Genomic DNA, 21,325 nt, shown 5'->3' on the forward strand with positions numbered 1-21,325 from the left:
TGAAATCGCCTTTTATTCATGTATCATAGCACATTCATTTAGCAAGTCAACTGACGAGGTTATTCCATGTATTTCCTAGACTTTCCACAACATTACTTTTAGTAAGTATAGCATACTTGGAATCAAATACATGTGAAAGGAGAAAGAAGGGAATTACCTACATTGAGAGTGTTTATAAGAAGTGAGAACATTTTGCCTCTGGTGGTTCTCCAGTCAGGGTGCTGAAGGTACCTCCCCCAGGGTATGATGTATCTTTCAGCACACAGATTCCATGAATATGGTGGCAGAGTGTACAGAGCTATCCGGTGTCTTAAAAAACAGGGCTATCTAATGCCAGCTGAAGCACAGTGACTAAGAAACCAGACAGACAGAGAAAAGGGCAGACCCAGTGATGTCATGAGCTACCAGAACACATTGTTTAAAAAATATATAAACAAAGCAAAAACAAGTAAATTGAACTGAAATTGAATGCGGAAATCTGTCCTCTCCTGATCTCTCAACCCCTCTCTTGATTTATATGTCTCTGACTGTGTCTCTGCTATTTCTAACTGGATGGCTGCTCATTTTCTTAGTTTTAACCTAATGAGATCTCCTTGTCTTTCCTCCCTCAAGTGTTGCTACTCATGTGTCGGCCTCCCTCCAAGTCAATGGCCTTACCATCAGCACTACCTCCCAGGCTCACTGCCTATGTGTTCACTTTGACTTCTACCTCTCCTTTATCCCTAATGTCCAGTCAGTTGCTAAATTCTGCCGCTTCCATCTCAAAAAACATAGCTTGCATCCACCCCTTTCCAACACTGGATGTGGCTAAGTTGCTGGTCCACTCCACCTCTCGCATCTTAACTACATCAATCTTCTCTGCTTCTCAGTGGTCTTACACATTCCCAGCTTGCCCCTTTACAGTCTATAATGAGACAGCGAAACTCATCTTTCTGCCTGCCCGCACCTCCCATGCCCCCCTCTTCTGAAAGTCCTTCAGTGGCTTGCAGTAAGATTTAGGGCTCAATTTAAAATTCTGGTGCTCGCTTACAAATCTCTACATAACACTGCTCCTAACTACTTATCCTCATTAATACTCAAGTATAAACTACTCAGGGCCCTACGCTCTTCCAAACACCTGCTTCTATCCTCTGTTCGTACGCACACCTTCAAGACTTCTCTAGGGCTGAGCTACTCCAATGGAACTTTCTTTCCTGCTCCGTTCGACTCTCACCCGGTCTCTATTCCTTTATAAGATCATTAAAAACTCACTTCTTTAGGAAAGCATATTAAACTGTTAAAAGCTCCCACAGCACCTTGGTAAACCACCTTGCTTCCTACCCTTACATTTTCTGTCACTTTGCCTAACTCCCTCCAGAATTTAAACTTGTTTCAGCAGGGTCTTCAACACCCTTTGTTCCCGTGCATCCAACTCGTCTTGTTTTATGATGGCAAGAGTCCTTTTTTGGGGGGCTCTCAAAAACTTATCTAAACAGCACATAACTGTGGCATATTACTGTATGTGAAATTTACAAAGCACATTACTGCGGGGCTCTGTTACATATGAATTTATGCAGCATACTATGGTTGTTACATAGTGGCCATTACCACAGGGTTCTTTAAACTCTGCTTAGACAACCATATATTATGTACCAATTCTTTCCCCCTCTCCATGTCTCTTGACCACTACCCTCATGTAATTTAACTTTTCCCTTCCTTCTTGTCCCATGTCCTCTTCACCACCTATGTAAGTTAACTTGTTTTGGTGAAAGTGATCTTGGCACACAAGAGGAAAACTATGCTACTATAGAAGAGCTTCGCACTGTAACAGTCATCTTCGGAAGACACTTCATTGCCATGGTCTTCGTACAGTGTTGTATGTGCAGGATCTCTTGATTGTGAATGTGAAGGACTACGACATACGTGTCAAATCCACAGTTCCTCCACAACAGGACTGGGCTGCACATACAGTACCATCTGATTAGGAGCAGCAATGGAAGGCCTCCTTACTCCAGAACCACTGAGGATGAACCATTGCAGATTGCTCCTAATACCACTGCCTGTCTGCAATGCTTAGACTGCTTGTACCCCTCCTCTCAGACAACTCAAACACTTTGCAGAGTCTTTGAACAAAAAACAAACAGCCCAGCAATAAAAATATCTGCTTTTCTGTCACGTGTCTCTTGGATAAATGGCCTGTTGCTCTCTAAACCAGACAGCAACACAAAGTGAAGCTAGGGTAAATTCTCACTGGTTATGGGATGGGGATAACCCCTTGCTAATTAGGCACCCCAAACAAGATCCACCATAAGTATCCCACAAACAGGAAACCTACAACTGCAATTGTTTTGTGCCGTGTTACACCATTTCCTCTTAAAAATGAACGAAATATAATGTGTAGCTCAGATGCAAGAGCTCTTTTGTATTTTTGTAAAACTATCACGTAGTATCATGCAAATATATATATATATATATAAATAAGAATAATGCTTTTTGTGCATGATGCTCTGTACGACTCATTATTGCACTGTATATATATTTAGTGGCCAATAATAAACAAGTATATTCACAACCAAATAATAAGAACATTTGATTAAAAAAATTAAATATTTTTACAAAATGTGAAAAAAATGAATTGAAACAAAACAAATCTGTACTTTTAAAACAGAAATGTAGACGAACTACATGGATTCATGAACTGGATAAACCTGATCATCAGGTTACAGTTATATAGAAGAAAGATATATACGCATTCACAGTGTTATGAGTAATAAAAAAAAGATCTATTGAAAAAGTAAAGATTGATACTTCCCATAGGTGCAGCTAGCTGAACTCTCTGTGACCTACCCAACCAAGGCATGTTAATGCTCCCAAAACTTTATCAGTTCTGTGACCAGGAAAGAGCTGCGCCTGAGTCCCCTGTAACACTAATCCTTAAAGCAGCATGTCCAAAATGTTAGTCCTTAGGACACAGAGTAAATGGGATTTACAAAAGAGTCACACATTGTGAGAAATGTTAACCCTTTCATGCACCCCATAGCATACAATTCCGCTATACTTGATCACGCTGAATTGTATGCATGTCACCTTGTTGTTTCTTAAAGTGACAGTAAATACTTATTACAAGATAACTTTTTATACTTTTTATACGTTATACTATATTAAAGGCAATGCTAATACCACTAGATGTGTTTACTGTTGCCTAATAAAATGTTTAAAGTGTTACTCAAAACACCATGACACCTCCCATGATATGAAGTGGTCATAGTACATGAGGTCTGCATTTGCAGGGTTAGCCAGCCGTGATCTAATGATGCAGTAACCTCATTAGGGTAAGGGCTGGCTAACGTCAATTTTGTGCATATTCAAAGTCTAGGATTGGCACCTTTTTTGGAAAAAAAATACCAGCCATGCTAATTTGCATAATAAATTATATATGCGTGACATCACAGCACACAACGTACATAAAAGAACAAGAACATTTGGAAGCAGAAAATTCATTAAATCACTAATAAAATACTTACAATGTTTGTACTTTGTCTGACTGTGTGTATGTGAGGCAGTGTGTGTATATACTGTCTGTATGAGTGTATAAACACATGCAGACTGCTAAATACACACACAGGCTACTGAGTACACACACACACACACTGCTGAATACATATATATACACACACACACACACACACACAGACTGCTGAGTACACACATACACAGACTGCTGAATACATACACACAGACTGCTGAATACACACACACAGACTGCTGAGAACACACACACACACACACACAGACTGCTGAGAACAAACACACACACACACACACACACAGACTGCTGAGAACACACACACACACACACACACTTCTGAATACACACACACATACTTCTGAATACACACACACATACTTCTGAATACACACACACACACACTTCTGAATACACACGTACCTGCCGCAATTTCAGCACATTCTCTTCAAAGAAAAATACTGGCAATTGTATTGTCTGTATTTTTGCAATACCGGCTCCAGCCACACAGCATCAACTACTGGCCAGGTGGCAGCCGTATGGCAACATTGCTAGTTGGCTCACACAGCATTCTGGCGGCAGACAATCAACGGCAGCACACCCCTTCCCACCTGTTCTCCCCTCACATGTCTTCCCAGATTTAAAATAAATAACCAGAGGAGGATAGGACTGTAGGACAAATGTGGCCCCCATTGCTGGAATGGAGGTAAGTTTTAGCTTTAACCCTGTACATATATGGTATAACTCACCTCTTACCCATGGGTAAAAAACCTTAAAGCTACGTTCAAGAAAACATGTTTGAAAATTAATACCTGCATTAGTTGTGAAAGCAGTTGAACTGTTACATTTCAGACAGCAGTTGCCCTGTCTAACTGTTTGGAACCCCGGGCAACCTCAAACTCCAGCAGCTTGTGGACTATAGAGAAGGATATATTAGGTGCTCACTCCAATAAACAGTAATAAAATAGGCAGCGGTAACCAGTACAAGGGTTCCCAACCTTGTGACAAGAAGGATACAAAAAAAGGGGAAAGGAACCGCGCCCCAGATAGTAATTAATATATAAAATATACTTACATAAAAATTATTAACGATTCTTGTAAATCCTCAGCAATAAAAACAGAGAGAAAACATCATAGTGTAGTATTATTGAGTGAAAAGTGACATAATGGAGTGAATTAGGGTAATTTTACACATTTGGTAGAGCTTTCCAGGAGCTCTACCGTAATTTGCTTGGACGGAACAATCCACGTCTAAGGATTTATATCTCAGCGAATAACTCCAAATTTCCAATAGTGGTGGTATTATAAAAGGGATAAAAAAAGAGAACTCCAATAGTATAGTATGTACTGATAAAATAAATAAAAGTACAGATAGAGAATGTGGTACTCACATTTAGTAGAGCAGGAACTTGCTCTAGTATAATCAGCTTGGGTGGTATAATCCCCACCGAAGGATATGGTGACCAGGAAGTAAAAATAGATAATAAGTGTATTTAGCTTTAAAATGTAATATTTAATATCAAATATATAAAACAAAATGGCTATATATAAAATAAAAAAGTCCCACTTTACGCGTTTCGCCCGTCAGGCTTCTTCAGAAGTGTGAGAGAGAGTCTTAATACATGTCCTTTATATAGGTAATGCAATTATTGACAATGACTTCCTGGTGTGTTCGCTCGTGGAACGCACGCGTCATTCCGGAAGTGACGCGGCGTAACCACGTGGAGTAGTGCTATGTGTTCCAGCGTGGAACGCATCCGCGGCCATTTTAAGGTCGTGTGCGTCATACCGGAAGTGACGCGACATCTATATACGATGTCCTATGTAAAGGACATATATTAAGACTCTCTCTCACGCTTCTGAAGAAGCCTGACGTGGGGATTATACCACCCAAGCTGATTATACTAGAGCAAGTTCCTGCTCTAGTAAATGTGAGTACCACATTCTCTATCTGTACTTTTATTTATTTTATCAGTACATACTATACTATTGGAGTTCTCTTTTTTTATCCCTTTTATAATACCACCACTATTGGAAATTTGGAGTTATTCGCTGAGATATAAATCCTTAGACGGGGATTGTTCCATCCAAGCAAATTACGGTAGAGCTCCTGGAAAGCTCTACCAAATGTGAGTGTAAAATTACCCTAATTCACTTGATTATTTCACTTTTCACTCAATAATACCACACTGTGATGTTTTCTCTCTGTTTTTATTTCTGAGGATTTACAAGAATCGTTGATAATTTTTAAGCTTGTGGACTATGACCATAACTGCCAGGAAACAACCATAGGTTTTGTTGTCCTTTTAAAGCTACATTGTAACCATTTCTGTAGGTAGACTAGTAACTAGGACTAGGGAAGCAAACCCTCAAATGTTAAGAAAAATCTAAGAGTAGGTATAATTTTAAAGGATTTCTTGATAGAGATATACGCATAATAATATATATAGAGTATGCTAGTGATGTTAAAAGCCAATTCTACCCATTCAGAAACATTATTAAACATTCCAAGGTCGTATGCATAGGACATACCTGCCAGGTGTACATTATTCCCGAGTACAATACATACCTATATTTACAAAGATACAAAACGGCAGATATGTCTATTTAAAGCAAAAAGTCCTAAAAGCACTGGGGCTGTCCCGATTACTCTGTCCCAGGTCTGCTTCCTCTGCTGTGACACCAGAAAAAAAGACCTCAAGGAGACCATGAACAGTGCTATTTACTGAAGTCAGAATTCAAAGTGAATTAAAAATGTAAGACCCGAGTAGCCAAACTGAAAGCATAGCTGACATACAGAATCTGTCCATTTCACCTACTTTTACCGTAACATTTAAAATTCATGGTTTCGTGAGAAGGCCGCATACATGCAATCAGAATGATGATACTCCCTAAACTACTCTATGTTTTTCGATCAATACCAATCTCACCTTCACAATCTTTTCACAAAGATGCTCAAAATGTTATTGTATCATTTATTTGGGAAAAAGAGAGGGCAAGACTGTCCTACAAACTGATAAAACAATCTACTGCCCCGGGGAGGTATGGGTGTCCAGGACATAGAAGCATATTTAAGAGTCACAATACTAGCACAGGCACCCTTCAGTGGGTGGACATGGAATCATACGTTTCCACGGCATTTAATACGTGGGACTCAGTCATGCGTCACCTAAAATTACCCAAACTTTATTCATCCTTAGCACCGATAGCAGCCCTACAGGCAGCAATACCAGAATTCAACACAACTCTACGGCTAGAACAGGGCATACGATACATATCGCAAGTTATGAAAAGTAACAAAATTACACCATTACCTGAGTTACAAACTTCCTTCACGTTACCGTCCCGCTACATCTTCTACTACCTCCAGCTACCTCCAACTTAAGAGTGCCCTCTTGAAATTAGTGGATAGGGGCTGGGACATAAACATGACCCAGTTCCAAGATCTCTAACGTATGTACTTAAGATGTTGGTCTACACCTACCAAACTACCAAACACCTACCTGTCTTTGTGCTACCGTGCACTTCAATCTAGAACTGAACATGATAGTATAAAACAGAAATAAATGTTGATGTGGGAGAGAGACTGTGGGGTGGACTGTGATGTGGAGGTCTGGAGCAAGATACTAAATGGTCTGAAAGGGGTCACCTGCTGTTACAATCATACTTAGGCACATAGGAAATTCCTGTACAGGTGGTATTGGACACCAGATAGATTACATTAGATTAACCCATTGTGACGAATGCCCCCTTGCCTGGATGTTCGCCACGGGCTCCTCCTGCCCACTGACTATAGGCCATAGAAAAGGCTAGTAAAAAGACTTGGTTCGTCGGATTTAGTTGTACTGTTCAGCCCTAGCTCATGTTACTGACTAACAAAAGAGGTGTCTTTCTTTGGTTAGTTGTTTAATTTCGGTTATTACCATCATTACTTACCCATATTCCCCAAGTGCGTTCCAACACCAATAGGTGTCACACGGTTTGGAACAACAACAAAACAAAACAAACAAACAAAAAAAAAAACACTACCATAGCAAAAACTTGACGTCTCTGGGTACGCAAAGGATTCAGACAGACGGAGATACTCCTGTACATACTGCATAGTGTTGGTTGACTGTTATTTCCATTACTGTAATGCTCTAAGGGCTATGTGATACTGTTCTTGGAATGTACTAATAACCTTGATGTCCCCCTTGGTCCCCCCCTTTTCTTTCTGTATCCCTACCTTGCTTTGAAAAATAATAAAATACAAGTTTGAAAAAAAAAATATTTTAAATTCACTTTGATTTTTTAGTATAGTTACTAACCAAACGTGCGTAGCACTGCGCAAGTCTAATCAAGAGCCTTGCAGGGCTGGCTGTCCTCGTAGTGTGCCGGGACACAGGGAAAGTCACACATAGCAATTGTAAACTCACTCATTTTGTGCTATACAGAAGGCAGATGTAGTGAACGAGGGGGAAAAAAACCCAAACTCAAATATAATCTAAATTCTGCATAGAATAACAAATATATTAATTATAGGGTACATGGCCCTCCTAGGCAGAGTCGTTCATGTTACAGACATATTTTTAGCATGAGAGGATGCCTGTAGGTTTTTTTATTTTTATCTTTTCAGTTTTAAAAATGTTGCAGAGTATATGTAGGGACGATTTCAAACTTATCGTTTTTATTGTGTCTTTCTAGGTTGTATTGTTAGGACATACATGAAAAGGGTGGCTGTAGAGAGTCATGTTAAAAAGAAAGGCAGCTTGTTAATTTTAACTTTATAATCACACAATTAGAGAATCATTACGCTCCACTTAAAATTTGAATGTATTCACCATATAATTATATCAAAAACAAAAATATACATTTAATAAATAAAACACCATTAGAAAGAAATAACAAAAAAGGTGATAATGACAGGACCACTAAAGTCACCCAGATCACCTAATCTCAATTAAGTGGTCTAGGTGCAATAGTCCTGGCATTTTAACCCTGCAATGTAAAACATTGCAATTTGCATTGAAATTGCAATGTTAACATTGCAGGATTAAATACACCCCTGCGTTTTTCTTGTCAGCCACTAGAGGTGCTACCTCCTCCAGAGCTCAGTTAAACTTTGTCCTAGAATCAAATGCTCTCACAGCAACATTTGATTAGAGGAGCACAGCGTAATGATGTGAAATAGTTATGGTGCCAGGAGAGTTCCTCTAAAGGATGCTGAAAAAGCATTTGAAAGTCAGGGATTTCTTATTTGCTCCTCTGTCAGCCTGTTGGTAGTAAAATTATTCTATTGAGCAAATATTTATATTCATCTCATTCTGGGGGAATCAATAGAAATTGAACTCTTACCTGTTCTTAATCCACAATGGTACTTTGTACAGGTGTCTTGTTTCACCTCTAGACACAATTTACAAGGTGATTTTTTAGAATACACGGAGTCTTTGATTATCCAAGAATCATAATTTACCTTTTTCATATAAGGTGCACCCACACTTATTATATATCATTTTGTGCAAGAGAAAAATGGCGTTTTACTTCGCAGCAAATATTCATTTATGATAAAAATTAATATAAAAAAATAAATAAAAAAAAATTAAAGTGTGAAAAATTAAGACATTTTATTTTCTTACCTGCATCATAGCATACCGTTTGCAAAAGTAGACAAGCCAGGGAATTCAAAATGGGGTATTGTCCAGTTTTTTTTTTAGTAGCCACTTAGTCACAGAACCTGGCCAAAGTTAGCATTTATATTTATTTATTTTTTATACACAAGCTGCACTTTCATTGGTGATATCGTCGTCGTGATATGTTTTACTGCTTTGAAACAGTATTTGTGTCCCTCAAATTGTAATTAATAAAATTACTTAATGATGTAAAAAGATTGCAAAAATATACACGTAGAATAAAAAAAATAAAATAAATATATATATATATATATACACAGGGAGTGCAGAATTATTAGGCAAATGAGTATTTTTACCACATCATCCTCTTTATGCATGTTGTCTTACTCCAAGCTGTATAGGCTCGAAAGCCTACTACCAATTAAGCATATTAGGTGATGTGCATCTCTGTAATGAGAAGGGGTGTGGTCTAATGACATCAACACCCTATATCAGGTGTGCATAATTATTAGGCAACTTCCTTTCCTTTGGCAAAATGGGTCAAAAGAAGGACTTGACAGGCTCAGAAAAGTCAAAAATAGTGAGATATCTTGCAGAGGGATGCAGCACTCTTAAAATTGCAAAGCTTCTGAAGCGTGATCATCGAACAATCAAGCGTTTAATTCAAAATAGTCAACAGTGTCGCAAGAAGCGTGTGGAAAAACCAAGGCGCAAAATAACTGCCCGTGAACTGAGAAAAGTCAAGCGTGTAGCTGCCAAGATGCCACTTGCCACCAGTTTGGCCATATTTCAGAGCTGCAACATCACTGGAGTGCCCAAAAGCACAAGGTGTGCAATACTCAGAGACATGGCCAAGGTAAGAAAGGCTGAAAGACGACCACCACTGAACAAGACACACAACCTGAAACGTCAAGACTGGGCCAAGAAATATCTCAAGACTGATTTTTCTAAGGTTTTATGGACTGATGAAATGAGAGTGAGTCTTGATGGGCCAGATGGATGGGCCCGTGGCTGGATTGGTAAAGGGCAGAGAGCTCCAGTCCGACTCAGACGCCAGCAAGGTGGAGGTGGAGTACTGGTTTGGGCTGGTATCATCAAAGATGAGCTTGTGGGGCCTTTTCGGGTTGAGGATGGAGTCAAGCTCAACTCCCAGTCCTACTGCCAGTTTCTGGAAGACACCTTCTTCAAGCAGTGGTACAGGAAGAAGTCTGCATCCTTCAAGAAAAACATGATTTTCATGCAGGACAATGCTCCATCACACGCGTCCAAGTACTCCACAGCGTGGCTGGCAAGAAAGGGTATAAAAGAAGAAAATCTAATGACATGGCCTCCTTGTTCACCTGATCTGAACCCCATTGAGAACCTGTGGTCCATCATCAAATGTGAGATTTACAAGGAGGGAAAACAGTACACCTCTCTGAACAGTGTCTGGGAGGCTGTGGTTTCTGCTGCACGCAATGTTGATGGTGAACAGATCAAAACACTGACAGAATCCATGGATGGCAGGCTTTTGAGTGTCCTTGCAAAGAAAGGTGGCTATATTGGTCACTGATTTGTTTTTGTTTTGTTTTTGAATGTCAGAAATTTATATTTGTGAATGTTGAGATGTTATATTGGTTTCACTGGTAAAAATAAATAATTGAAATGGGTATATATTTGTTTTTTGTTAAGTTGCCTAATAATTATGCACAGTAATAGTCACCTGCACACACAGATATCCCCCTAAAATAGCGAAAACTAAAAACTACTTCCAAAAATATTCAGCTTTGATATTAATGAGTTTTTTGGGTTCATTGAGAACATGGTTGTTGATCAATAATAAAATTAATCCTCAAAAATACAACTTGCCTAATAATTCTGCACTCCCTGTATATATACATATATATATATATATAACATATTTCCCAAGTAAGTGTATTAATCTCATAAGAGCAAGCATTAGGCTGCTAGAGTAGGACCTGCCAAGAATGGGGTACATTGATGTTGTGGCAGGCTTATGCAATATATGATCATATAATGTAACTAAACCCCTAATATTTTTGCCTAGGTGAGGTGTTTTTAAATAAAACTATTACAATCTGTAAGATTTAAAAATCATTGTTTAGTTAATAAGCAAGTGCACTGGATTGTGTATTTTGCATGTTGTATATTTTGGCCCCAGCAGCACCTTATAATGTATGCATGTTCAGGTGAGTGCATCCCTCTTGGTTTCATTTATATATATATATATATATATATACACACACACACACACACACATTATTGGTATGCTTGTCCTGATGAAAGTTCTGTAAGATAACTGAAACATCGACCTGAGTAATAAAGTACGTAATTTTTTTAATTACTGGTATTTGGCATTTGTTCACTGGGTAATATATGTTTTAAAAGTTGGAGTGCAAGGCATATTGGAAAAAAAACAAAAAAAAAAAAAAAAAAAAACAGAAAAAAAACCAAACAAAAATCAAATAAATTATACATATATATATTTGAGGTAGGACTGTAAGAAGAGGGCATAATGTTTAACGATTTAACACTTTAGTAAGTGGTTGACATTATGTAACCAATACCAATGTCTACCTCAATTCCCTCTCTGGTTGAGAGATGCATCTGATGTATGCAAATGATCTCCCCCATACCAGCCATCGATAAAGTGTACTGGGTTATTCCACTAGAGACTGCAGAATAATCTGACAATATTGTAACAGTCAGTGCAGAAAGAGCAGAAACCTAGACTTTGAGAGCACTAAAACAGAGAAAATTAACCCTGGTAATGACTGTGCCTACTGTGGCCCTTTATAAGGATGGGGGAGAGACACACCAGAAAGGGAATGGAGGGAGGAAAGAGAGAAATACAAGTGGGAGTCTACGGGTGAGAGAAAGACATGAATGGTAATGACAGACGGAAAGACAGGAGTTGTAACGTATGGAGGTGAAAGATATTTGAGTGGTAATCTATGGAGGAAAGAAAGACACGCACATGAGAATGTGTGGAGGAGAGAGGCAAGTGGGAATGTACAGAGAGAGAATGATATAAAAGTGGTAATGGATGGAGAAGAGACACAGATAGAGGAGAGAGACAGGCTTGATAATGGATGGAGGAGAGAGACAGGCTTGATAGTGGATGGAGGAGAGAGACAGGTGTGAGAATGGATGGAGAAGAGTGACAGGCTTGATAATGGATGGAGGAGAGAGACAGGTGTGAGAATATATGGAGGAAACAGACACAAATTGAAATTAATAAAGGAAAGACACACAAGTGGGAATTGATGGGGGAATGAAGTACAAGTGGGAATTGATGGGGGAATGAAGTACAAGTGGGAATTGATGGGTGAATGAAGTGCAAGTGGGAATTGACAAGGGAATGAAGTACAAGTGGGAATTGATGGGTGAATGAAGTACAAGTGGGAATTGATAAGGCAATGAAGTACAAGTGGGAATTGATAAGGCAATGAAGTACAAGTGGGAATTGATGGGTGAATGAAGTACAAGTGGGAATTGATGGGGGAAAGAAGTACAAGTGGGAATTGATAGGGGAATGAAGTACAAGTGGGAATTCATGGGGGAATGAGATACAAGTGGGAATTGATGGGGGAATGAAGTACAAGTGGGAATTGATGGGGGAATGAAGTACAAGTGGGAATTGATGGGGGAATGAAATACAAGTGGGAATTTATAGGACAATGAAGTACAAGTGGGAATGAACGGGGGAATGAGATACAAGTGGAAATGGACGTGGAAAATAAGACAAGTGGGAATTGGTGGAGGAAATGGATGGAGGAAATGAGAAAAGTGGGAATGGAAGAATGAGACACATAGGAATGAAGGATTGAGACAGAAGTGGGAATGGATGGGGGAATAAAACACAAGGGAAATGGATGGCGAAAGAGACACGAGTCGTCTTCCTGTGCAATAAATACAGACTCTTAGGAATGAAAGAAAAAAAAAATAGTTTACATTTTGACTATTTTTTTTCCATTTAAACAGGCTTCAAATTCTGACAAAAAACAGAACGAGGTGATAAATAATGAAGGGATCAATCACAAGCTGACAGTTTATAAAGGAATAAGAACAAGACTAAAGCAGCTTTCTGCAAAGCCATTCGAAGGGACGTTTCTCTGACATTACTGGGCTGACACAAAGTTTCCCTTCGAGCCAAAGAAAAAACAAGGTCTTTCTGTACACCTTTCAGGATTTTCTTTATTGGGAAAACGGGCTATTTGTGCAAACTTTTTGATAGAGTAGAGAGCACAATGAAACGTTTATCGTGAGATTTACTCAGCAACTGCTGGTCAGGCTGCTTACTATATAGTACTCTGTCCAGTAAGTGCAAATTCATTTAACAAAAATCATAAAATAGATCAATATGGTGAGGTGGAGATCACAGCAGTGTAATAAATCTTTATAAACCATTACAGTGTTCTAAGAGAACACCCAACGATGACCTAGTCTATCCTACTCATTGAGAAACATGACCTAATGGTAAAAACACCTTTCAGTTTCTAACCATGTCCCATGTCCGTGGAAATCTTTGGGGGAGGAGGGAAGAAATACAGGTATGAAAAAAGTCAACAATTCCGTAAAAATAGATAGATAGTACAAAGGTTCCTCTGTAGGTGTTTTGCATGTAGTCTGTATTGAGCAGAATGTGGATAATAAAAATACACAGTTTGAAGTCCCCATTATTGAATAAGATCAGATAATCACAGCAAACACAATCTCGTTCCAAATACAAGAAGTGGAGGAGTTTCAAACCTCTTGCAGCTAGTAAGCCAATTTCTCTCAATAATTATTGCTGTTGCAAGCCCAAACCTCCCTGGCAAATACCGTACTGAAAGTATTTTTTCATACAGCATATATATATATCTACATCTCTATAGTTTAAATGTCTTACAGTCACAAGTAACACGCAGTCACATGTCACTATTTGTCTCTGCAACGTGGTGGATGGTCCTACATAGTATGAGACTTAAAATAGTTCAGTTTTCTACAGATGAAAACATAATGACTCCATATCAGTATTGTGGCGGACCTAACCACCTATTTTGCGCGTTTTCCCCTAATTTACTTTGTTTTATTCTTTTTCCATTCGGGAGTACTTCATACGAACAATATCCATTTGTCTCCCGAACGAGGACCACCCCTGTACCCCATTAGAACGTTCACACCAGCAACTTTTGTGTGAAAAGTAATTAATAAATGCAACCCCTGGGTGGCCACCATTCCGTATAACCGAACGCACATGGTCGACAAAAGAAAGGAGGCCATCTTGCTTCCCGAACATGGGCAGTGGTACTTGGTCGTTGAGTGCCTGGAACTCTTTTCTGCTGGGCACTCGCATGAACGCTGGTAAAACTTAGACCGCTGCCCGTTCTATTTCTCAACTACCTATATGAACGACGTTCAGGAGATATGAACAGCCGAAAAGGGGGAGCATTTGTAGCCTGAAATTAAGAGATTCCCTTGCATGGTGTTCACAGAGAAACTCCACGAACAGAGGCCGGCCAGGACACCTATTCTCGTGGAACTGTTTTGGGCTAACGCCTCATGTCTGATCAGTCAAAACTTTACCTCGATGGCATTCCCATTCCACCGAACCGATCTGAGTGATTTTTGGATATGTTATACACTCAGAACGTGGGCTATCGGGAGATGTACATTTTGTGAGTACAGTGGTACAGTTTTGAGGTACTGCAATTTTGTATGGATTTTCTGTACCTCAGATATAATTTAATTATATATTTTTTTCTCATGCAATTATCTCTCAGCCACAGAGGATCTAGGGATTGAAACCTCTGTTTTATTGTATTGGAGATTATTTTCTCTGTGCATAAAAGCCGTGTGTAGCCAGAATAAAGTTAGTTGACTCCAAGAACGTTGTCGTCCAGTTACTGGGGGCATGGGCTATATCTACTAAACAGCGCTTCCCTTCCAGAAGAGATATTCAGTCTCAGCAATGCAGCTCCGCTACAAGTATGGAGTATCTCCATGTAGCCTAGCAATGAGATTTGAATACTTGTTTTCAAACTCCTTCACTTTGTTGCTCCAACAGAACCTTTCTACTCATGCTTAGCATTCCAAGTAATTTTGAAGTGTGAAGAAAACACAATGTTACTAACAGCTGAGCTGCTTTAGAGGTTAGAGGTGTTTGCCCTTTTTGTCACTGTATAAAAGTGTCAATTTTGAGAGAAGTCACTTCTTTAAGAGCATAAGTGGGTTGCACACAGGGGACTATTCCTCACTGGTTTGTGTTCTAGCACATCGTGTAGTAGTTTCATTGCACACAGGTCCACTGGGTTCCAATGCTATTCTATGTGAAGCAGTGAATTAGTTGGAGATCATCACTAGTGATAATCTCCAAGAAGAAGGGTGTAGCTGCAGTAAGGACCCTCTTGCAGCTGGATTAGAGGCAATTCAAATATTTAGGGCAGAGGAGGGAACCTCATTAATCTAAATGGTGTTTTAAACAGTCCAGCATTAAAAATAAAGATTGTACTGATGAGGATAAAGAAATTTAAGGCAGGTAAAATTTTGTTTTTCACAAAGAGAATGGCAGCACTCATGTCTGGAATGTAGTAAGATAACTACCGCCCCAGGAAGCACCTCCAGTGGCCATCTAAAGGAGTGACCACTGGAGGTGTCCCTAGGGGGCAATGTAAACACTTTATTTTCTCTGAATAGGCAGTGTTTGCATGAAAAATGCCCGAAGGGAATGATTATACTCACCAGAACAAATGCAATAAGCTGTAGTTGTTCTGGTGACTATAGTGTCACTTTAACGTTATTGTTTGCAAATACTGGCCAAGTGGAAGTTCCATTCTACTGACATGGCATCCAACATGTCTGGGTCATTTAGCTGGTTGGTGAACCTAAAACAGGCTGCCTTCCTCTTGTACATTGAAGCCATCAAATCTATCGCATTAATTGCAGAATTATCTTGAAAACAATTATATTGGTCTGATTCAGGAGACCTCTGCTAGAACAGTTTGCTGAGCCCTTTATATTCACTGAGGAAAGATGCTTTTCTGTCCAATCCACAACATCTTGAGATAGCATTGCCAGCCTTTCGCAACAGGTATCACCTGATCGTTGAAATAGGCCAATGAAGTGAGATATAATTTGCACTTGTTGCACTTCTAATTTTATCAGTCAGTCATCCAAGGATGGCAACAAAAAGAAAAAAAATCTTTATCTTTTCATTATATAATATAATATGTGAAGACCAGAAGATTTATTTTAGAATTTCTTGGGAAGGGTGTAAGACCACAGGGCACGGCAGTAAATTAGAAGTGCTTTTCTGTTCCCTTGAGCCTTGTAGTAAAGGTTAGGAACCTCATGGAGAAAAGAAAGAGATATGCATCTTTTAATGCATCTAATGCAGTGTGAGAAAACCTAATCTGAAGCAGAGAAGAGATAAGAGATATTGTTGGCAAGTTATTGCCATGTACAGAATCTATACATCAACCAAAAGGCGTATAATAAACCCTGTTGTATGGCAAACCATGAAGAAAGCAATATGAAGAAAGCAATATGAAATTATACTCCATGTTCAATTTATGAACTCTTGCACCAACCAACCAAAAGGGGACAAGTAATGCGGACTAAATTGCTGACAGTGATGTCTTGACACGGTTTGACTTTATTAATCTTTCCTACTTTCTCCTTCCCAATATCTAGTTCCCTCTGGATTATGTCCTCACCACCCCTTTAAAAATTCTTGAATAATTACTATATGTTTTTTTAGGCTTGTATTTCTGCATCTATTACCAGCATTATACAAAGTAGGAGAGCTTTCTCATTCTTACACACTAAATCAGATAAGGATCCAGAAGGTACCTGTAATATACACGAAGGGTCTGTAGCTCTTCTTCAAGTTTTTTGTATCTTTCAATTACCTCTTCTTGATCATCCTGAAGAAAGTTCAATGACGCCTGAAAATACATAATTAAGTTAATAAAAATAGAGTAAAAATTGAGATTGGAGAAAAAAAACAAACAAAAAAACACAGCCCCCAAAAACCCATAACATTACGTAGTTCTAAACAGCACATAATTCACCTATTGTAAATATCAAGTGGCTCCGAATATGATCAATAAATAGAGTAGAACTATTTTAAAGGAATTTACATAATATATCAGCCAGTAGAAATGTTACTGTTAATTGTGATTGATATTGTATGAACGTGGCAGACTTGTTACAGAGTTTACAGAGTTTAATGGGAGTATTAAATGATTGCCAGAGAAGATGATTTCATGAGGACTGGCACTAATCTGTCCAGCCATGGTGTACATGATGTAACAGACAGCTTAGTGGACACCTGATGTCTAATGCTCACTTACAGATATCCTGAACGAAAGAGAGACTCGAAGGTAAGTAAACACCTTATCCTCACATCCCTAATATCCCCCTTTTTAATAATACAATTACTAAAGCCTTTAAAAAAAAAAAATGCATGCTATTTTAATTAATATGGCAGTATTGATCAACTTTTTCTACTTGGCATGTCATTTTTTAATGCACAATAATTTACAATACATTAAGTAGTTGAGGTAGCAATGGTGGACCAGTAGTTAGTGGGAATTTAAGCATATTAAGATATATAGACTGTTTAAAAATTATTACAATTAAAGAAAATTAAAAGCTAGAAGAAAACGACTAGTGATGTAATTGCAGTACGTAATGATGTGGTAGGTTAGACAGATATACTACTTTATTGTAGCAAAGAGGCATGAACTACTGGTATAACTGGTGAACCTGCCATTCGGATACAAAGTTTTCAAAACTCTGTTGTCTTAATTTGCTTAAAAGTGCTAATTTTTCAAATATCATTTATAGATGACATGTTGCTGATTTGCAAACCGAACTCACATCTTAATCCATATTTTATTTTGCAATTTATGTAGTAAAATGTAAATCCTTTTTCACATATTTATCTCAAATTGCCCCCTCCCCTTTTACAAAATTATTATTAACATTACCTTGACTATATGCATGTTTATACATAAACATACACACAAATCTACTATATGTATACATTCAATTTAAATTAAAACCTTTATTTTCATTTGTCAAAACTTTGACCCCTTTGCAATCTCATTCAATATGCAAAGTCGGATATGGAATGATTGGAGAATTTCATAAATAGCTTAATTGTGAAAAGAAAACGTATTGTGATATTTTAACGCACTGATAATTAAACCTTAGCATTCTTTACGGTAGTGTACTTGCTGCATTATATGCTGTGCCAAGTTAGCAGACTGTTCGAAAGAAAGAAAATCACATCCTGTTAAGCCCTAACAGCAAACATTCTCCATATGTCAAAATGAAGATCTCCATCTGGGACAATGGCCAAGAAAGTGCACCCCTCCCCATATTTATGGCTTAGAGTGTAGTCTATCAGTAGGACAAACTTTACATCTTCCATACTTTCTTCCTTCTGCGACCTCAGACACCTGCTGGCTCACAGCTGTCTGCCAATAAAATAATAAAACGTACAAAACCTAGAGCTAACAAAACCGTGGAATGATGCAACTGATGTTAAGGCGGAAGGGTTGGGTTACCTGCTAAACTTACAGAGAAGGTAAAAGTACGGAGTGTTCATATAATTCTGCCAAATGAAATGTTACTGAAGCAAAGGGTAACCATCTGGACTTGGCTAGGAGCATTAAAGTGTGCAAGTATGTACTTTTCCATTTCTTGGTCCGCTTGGAGTTCCAGTGGAAAGTGGAGACACCCAGCCGCCCAAACGTATTGGGGCAGGCACCTGTTCAGGCGCATTATTCACTTCAATCTCGTGAGTGCAATATTATCTTGGCGCAACATTTTTGTGTTTTACTGTATTACACTATGTATCTTTTTCTGTTCCTATTTTAGATTGTATACAGCCGTATCTCATTTCTCCTTTGCCTTTGTAAGTATGTACTTTGTCTGGGTGCTTTTGTGAAATGTCAAGAAAAGTGCACCCAAGACTAACGTAAAATGACTTATAGCACAATAAAATTAAAATGAAAGGCTTGGGTAATATATAATCTTGCTTATACACAACCTGTCTCCTTATTTTCAAAAAGGGTGAAGAGAGCCTTTCACATTAAAACTGATCCACATAGAAAATTCTTCTGGTTAAAATAAAAATTTGCATCCTACTGGACTGAATCATTTCCCCCCATGTCAAGTTACGAAATATAGGATCTCATATTAAACAGGAATATGAAGGCATATATTTTTTTCAGATCTACTATTGTCATGAGCTGGTCCCTCCTATACTGAATGCAAGACAGATTTGAGGTTCTGCATATTGAAAGTTGGCATCCTAGTGAAGATCTAGTTATGGTCCAGGATGTACCCTCCTTCTTCTGGATGACAAACAGGGTTGAACAGAACCACAGATGCTGTCCAGGAACTGGAAAAAGATTAATTCCTCCTTTTCTTTCCAAATCAGTCATGTAGTCAGAAATGTCTCCTGATGGAGGCAGTGTGGAATCAACAAAAAAGACCCATGGGCTGGAGATAGATTAGGTACGGGTGTCCCTGAAGAACTGTAGATAACCCTTCACTAGCAAGTTAGGCTGGTGGTGGGGAGGGGAGACACACCTATATGCAGACTGTGTAGGAGGTGGAAACTTATTTTTGGGTCTGCTTTGGGGTCTTCTAAAAGAAAGCTTGCATCCACGGGACCTTGGTTGGACCAGAGGACCAAGAGGAAACAGTGCAAGGCCAGTGCCAAGAGACAGGACCCCGAGCCCAAGTTGTCAGAGTACCATGGTTACTCACTAAAGTGAGAATTGCTGCAAATCTATAGTTAATTCACAGAGAATTTCCAATTTAAGGCCAAAAATTCCTAGAAGATATAATAGAATGGACTTTAAATATTTTTTCTAATTTGGCTGTTTTAGCCCAAATTTCAAAATTCACTTTGAATTCCTCTAAACTCCTGGAATTTCTCATGTTAATAATAATAATAATAACAACCCTGTAGCCCACAGAATCCATCTGATAACTACACGTAAAGCCACCAATGTGCACTATTTACCCCTTCTTGTCCCTGCCTTTGTCTCTTTGAAGTTGCTGCCCCAGGCGTAACTCCATCACTGGCAGCGTAATTAAAAAGCCGGAAACTAGAGTCAGTTCTGTGCATACAAGGCAAACATTTTGGGGACATACAACCAATATCTCCTCCCATTGTATGTTGCCCAAGACCTCCTTCAGCCTGGCTTTCGGTGGCGACACTCCCCCTTACTGCAAGATCGTGTTGCAGGAAGAACTTGGCCTCAGTGTGGGATTCCAGGTATGTTTTCCCTTTGTTTGTTTTTACCCTTGCTTTGCTACCTGCTACAGCATTTTCTATACCAGGGCTATTCAGTAATGAGAGAATTGTGAGGATTTCAAAGGATTTCACATTTAAGGTCAAAATAGGCAAAATAATTAAATGTTTCTAATTTGGCTATTTTGGCCTAAATTTTGAAATTCACTTTGAGTTCCAAATAATTCTCACTTAAGTGGCTAACCCTGTAAAAATGTTTAAATTGGGATTTTGACAAAGGATTCTAGAAACTAGTATGACATCACCTTCAGAATAATTCTATTTCCTATTGTGATGTCACTATACATTCTTATATCCTAGGGACAATGTGTTTATAATTAATCTACGCACAAACATGACAGCTTTTGAAAACATGTGGACTGACACCCTCAGGGCTATTTAATAAAGCGAGGACACAAAAGGAACACAATGTAAATTTTAAATTTAAGGTCGAAGTAGCCAACTGGAAGGTATAGTTAACTTGAAGAATTCTTCAAGTTCAGCCATTTTTATCTTAAATTTTAAATTCACTTTTAATTCTCACTTACGTAACCATGCCTATATAACGCATTATATGAGAGCGTAAAGCAATGACGGAACTTGGCAGCAGGGTGCACAATTTTCAAGAATAGTTACAATATCTAAAGTATTCTTTATGGTATAGAAGCATGTTATGCTCTGTTTAGGTTGATGTGTATAGGTGGTATATATAGTTTATAAGTGCCTTTATAAACATTTACAAAATTATAGTTTTAAAATACAGTAATGAGTTATTGAATTTGTTGCACACATTTAAAATGGTGGAAATCTAAATAATCTTAAAAGCATCATATATTTTCTTCTCATAAGTCACACACAGCACATAAAAAAATGATTATTTATATTCTAAGAATGAGGAATCAATCTTTGCATGGG

The 21,325-nt window shown here is 38.5% G+C and overlaps 1 protein-coding gene across 2 annotated transcripts in view; it reads right to left on the minus strand.

Annotated features, from left to right (window-relative positions):
• The window catches only part of MIPOL1 (mirror-image polydactyly 1), a 300,629-nt gene that overhangs the window by 48,072 nt on the left and 231,232 nt on the right, over positions 1-21,325 (minus strand). For both annotated transcript variants that reach the window (XM_063439494.1, XM_063439495.1), the window contains one exon: positions 16,948-17,042. In XM_063439494.1, the coding sequence (XP_063295564.1) occupies positions 16,948-17,042 (95 nt within the window). The remainder of the gene's footprint in view (positions 1-16,947; positions 17,043-21,325) is intronic.

Source organism: Pelobates fuscus, chromosome 13, assembly GCF_036172605.1.
Source record: "Pelobates fuscus isolate aPelFus1 chromosome 13, aPelFus1.pri, whole genome shotgun sequence".
In the NCBI taxonomy this organism is placed as follows: domain Eukaryota; kingdom Metazoa; phylum Chordata; class Amphibia; order Anura; family Pelobatidae; genus Pelobates; species Pelobates fuscus.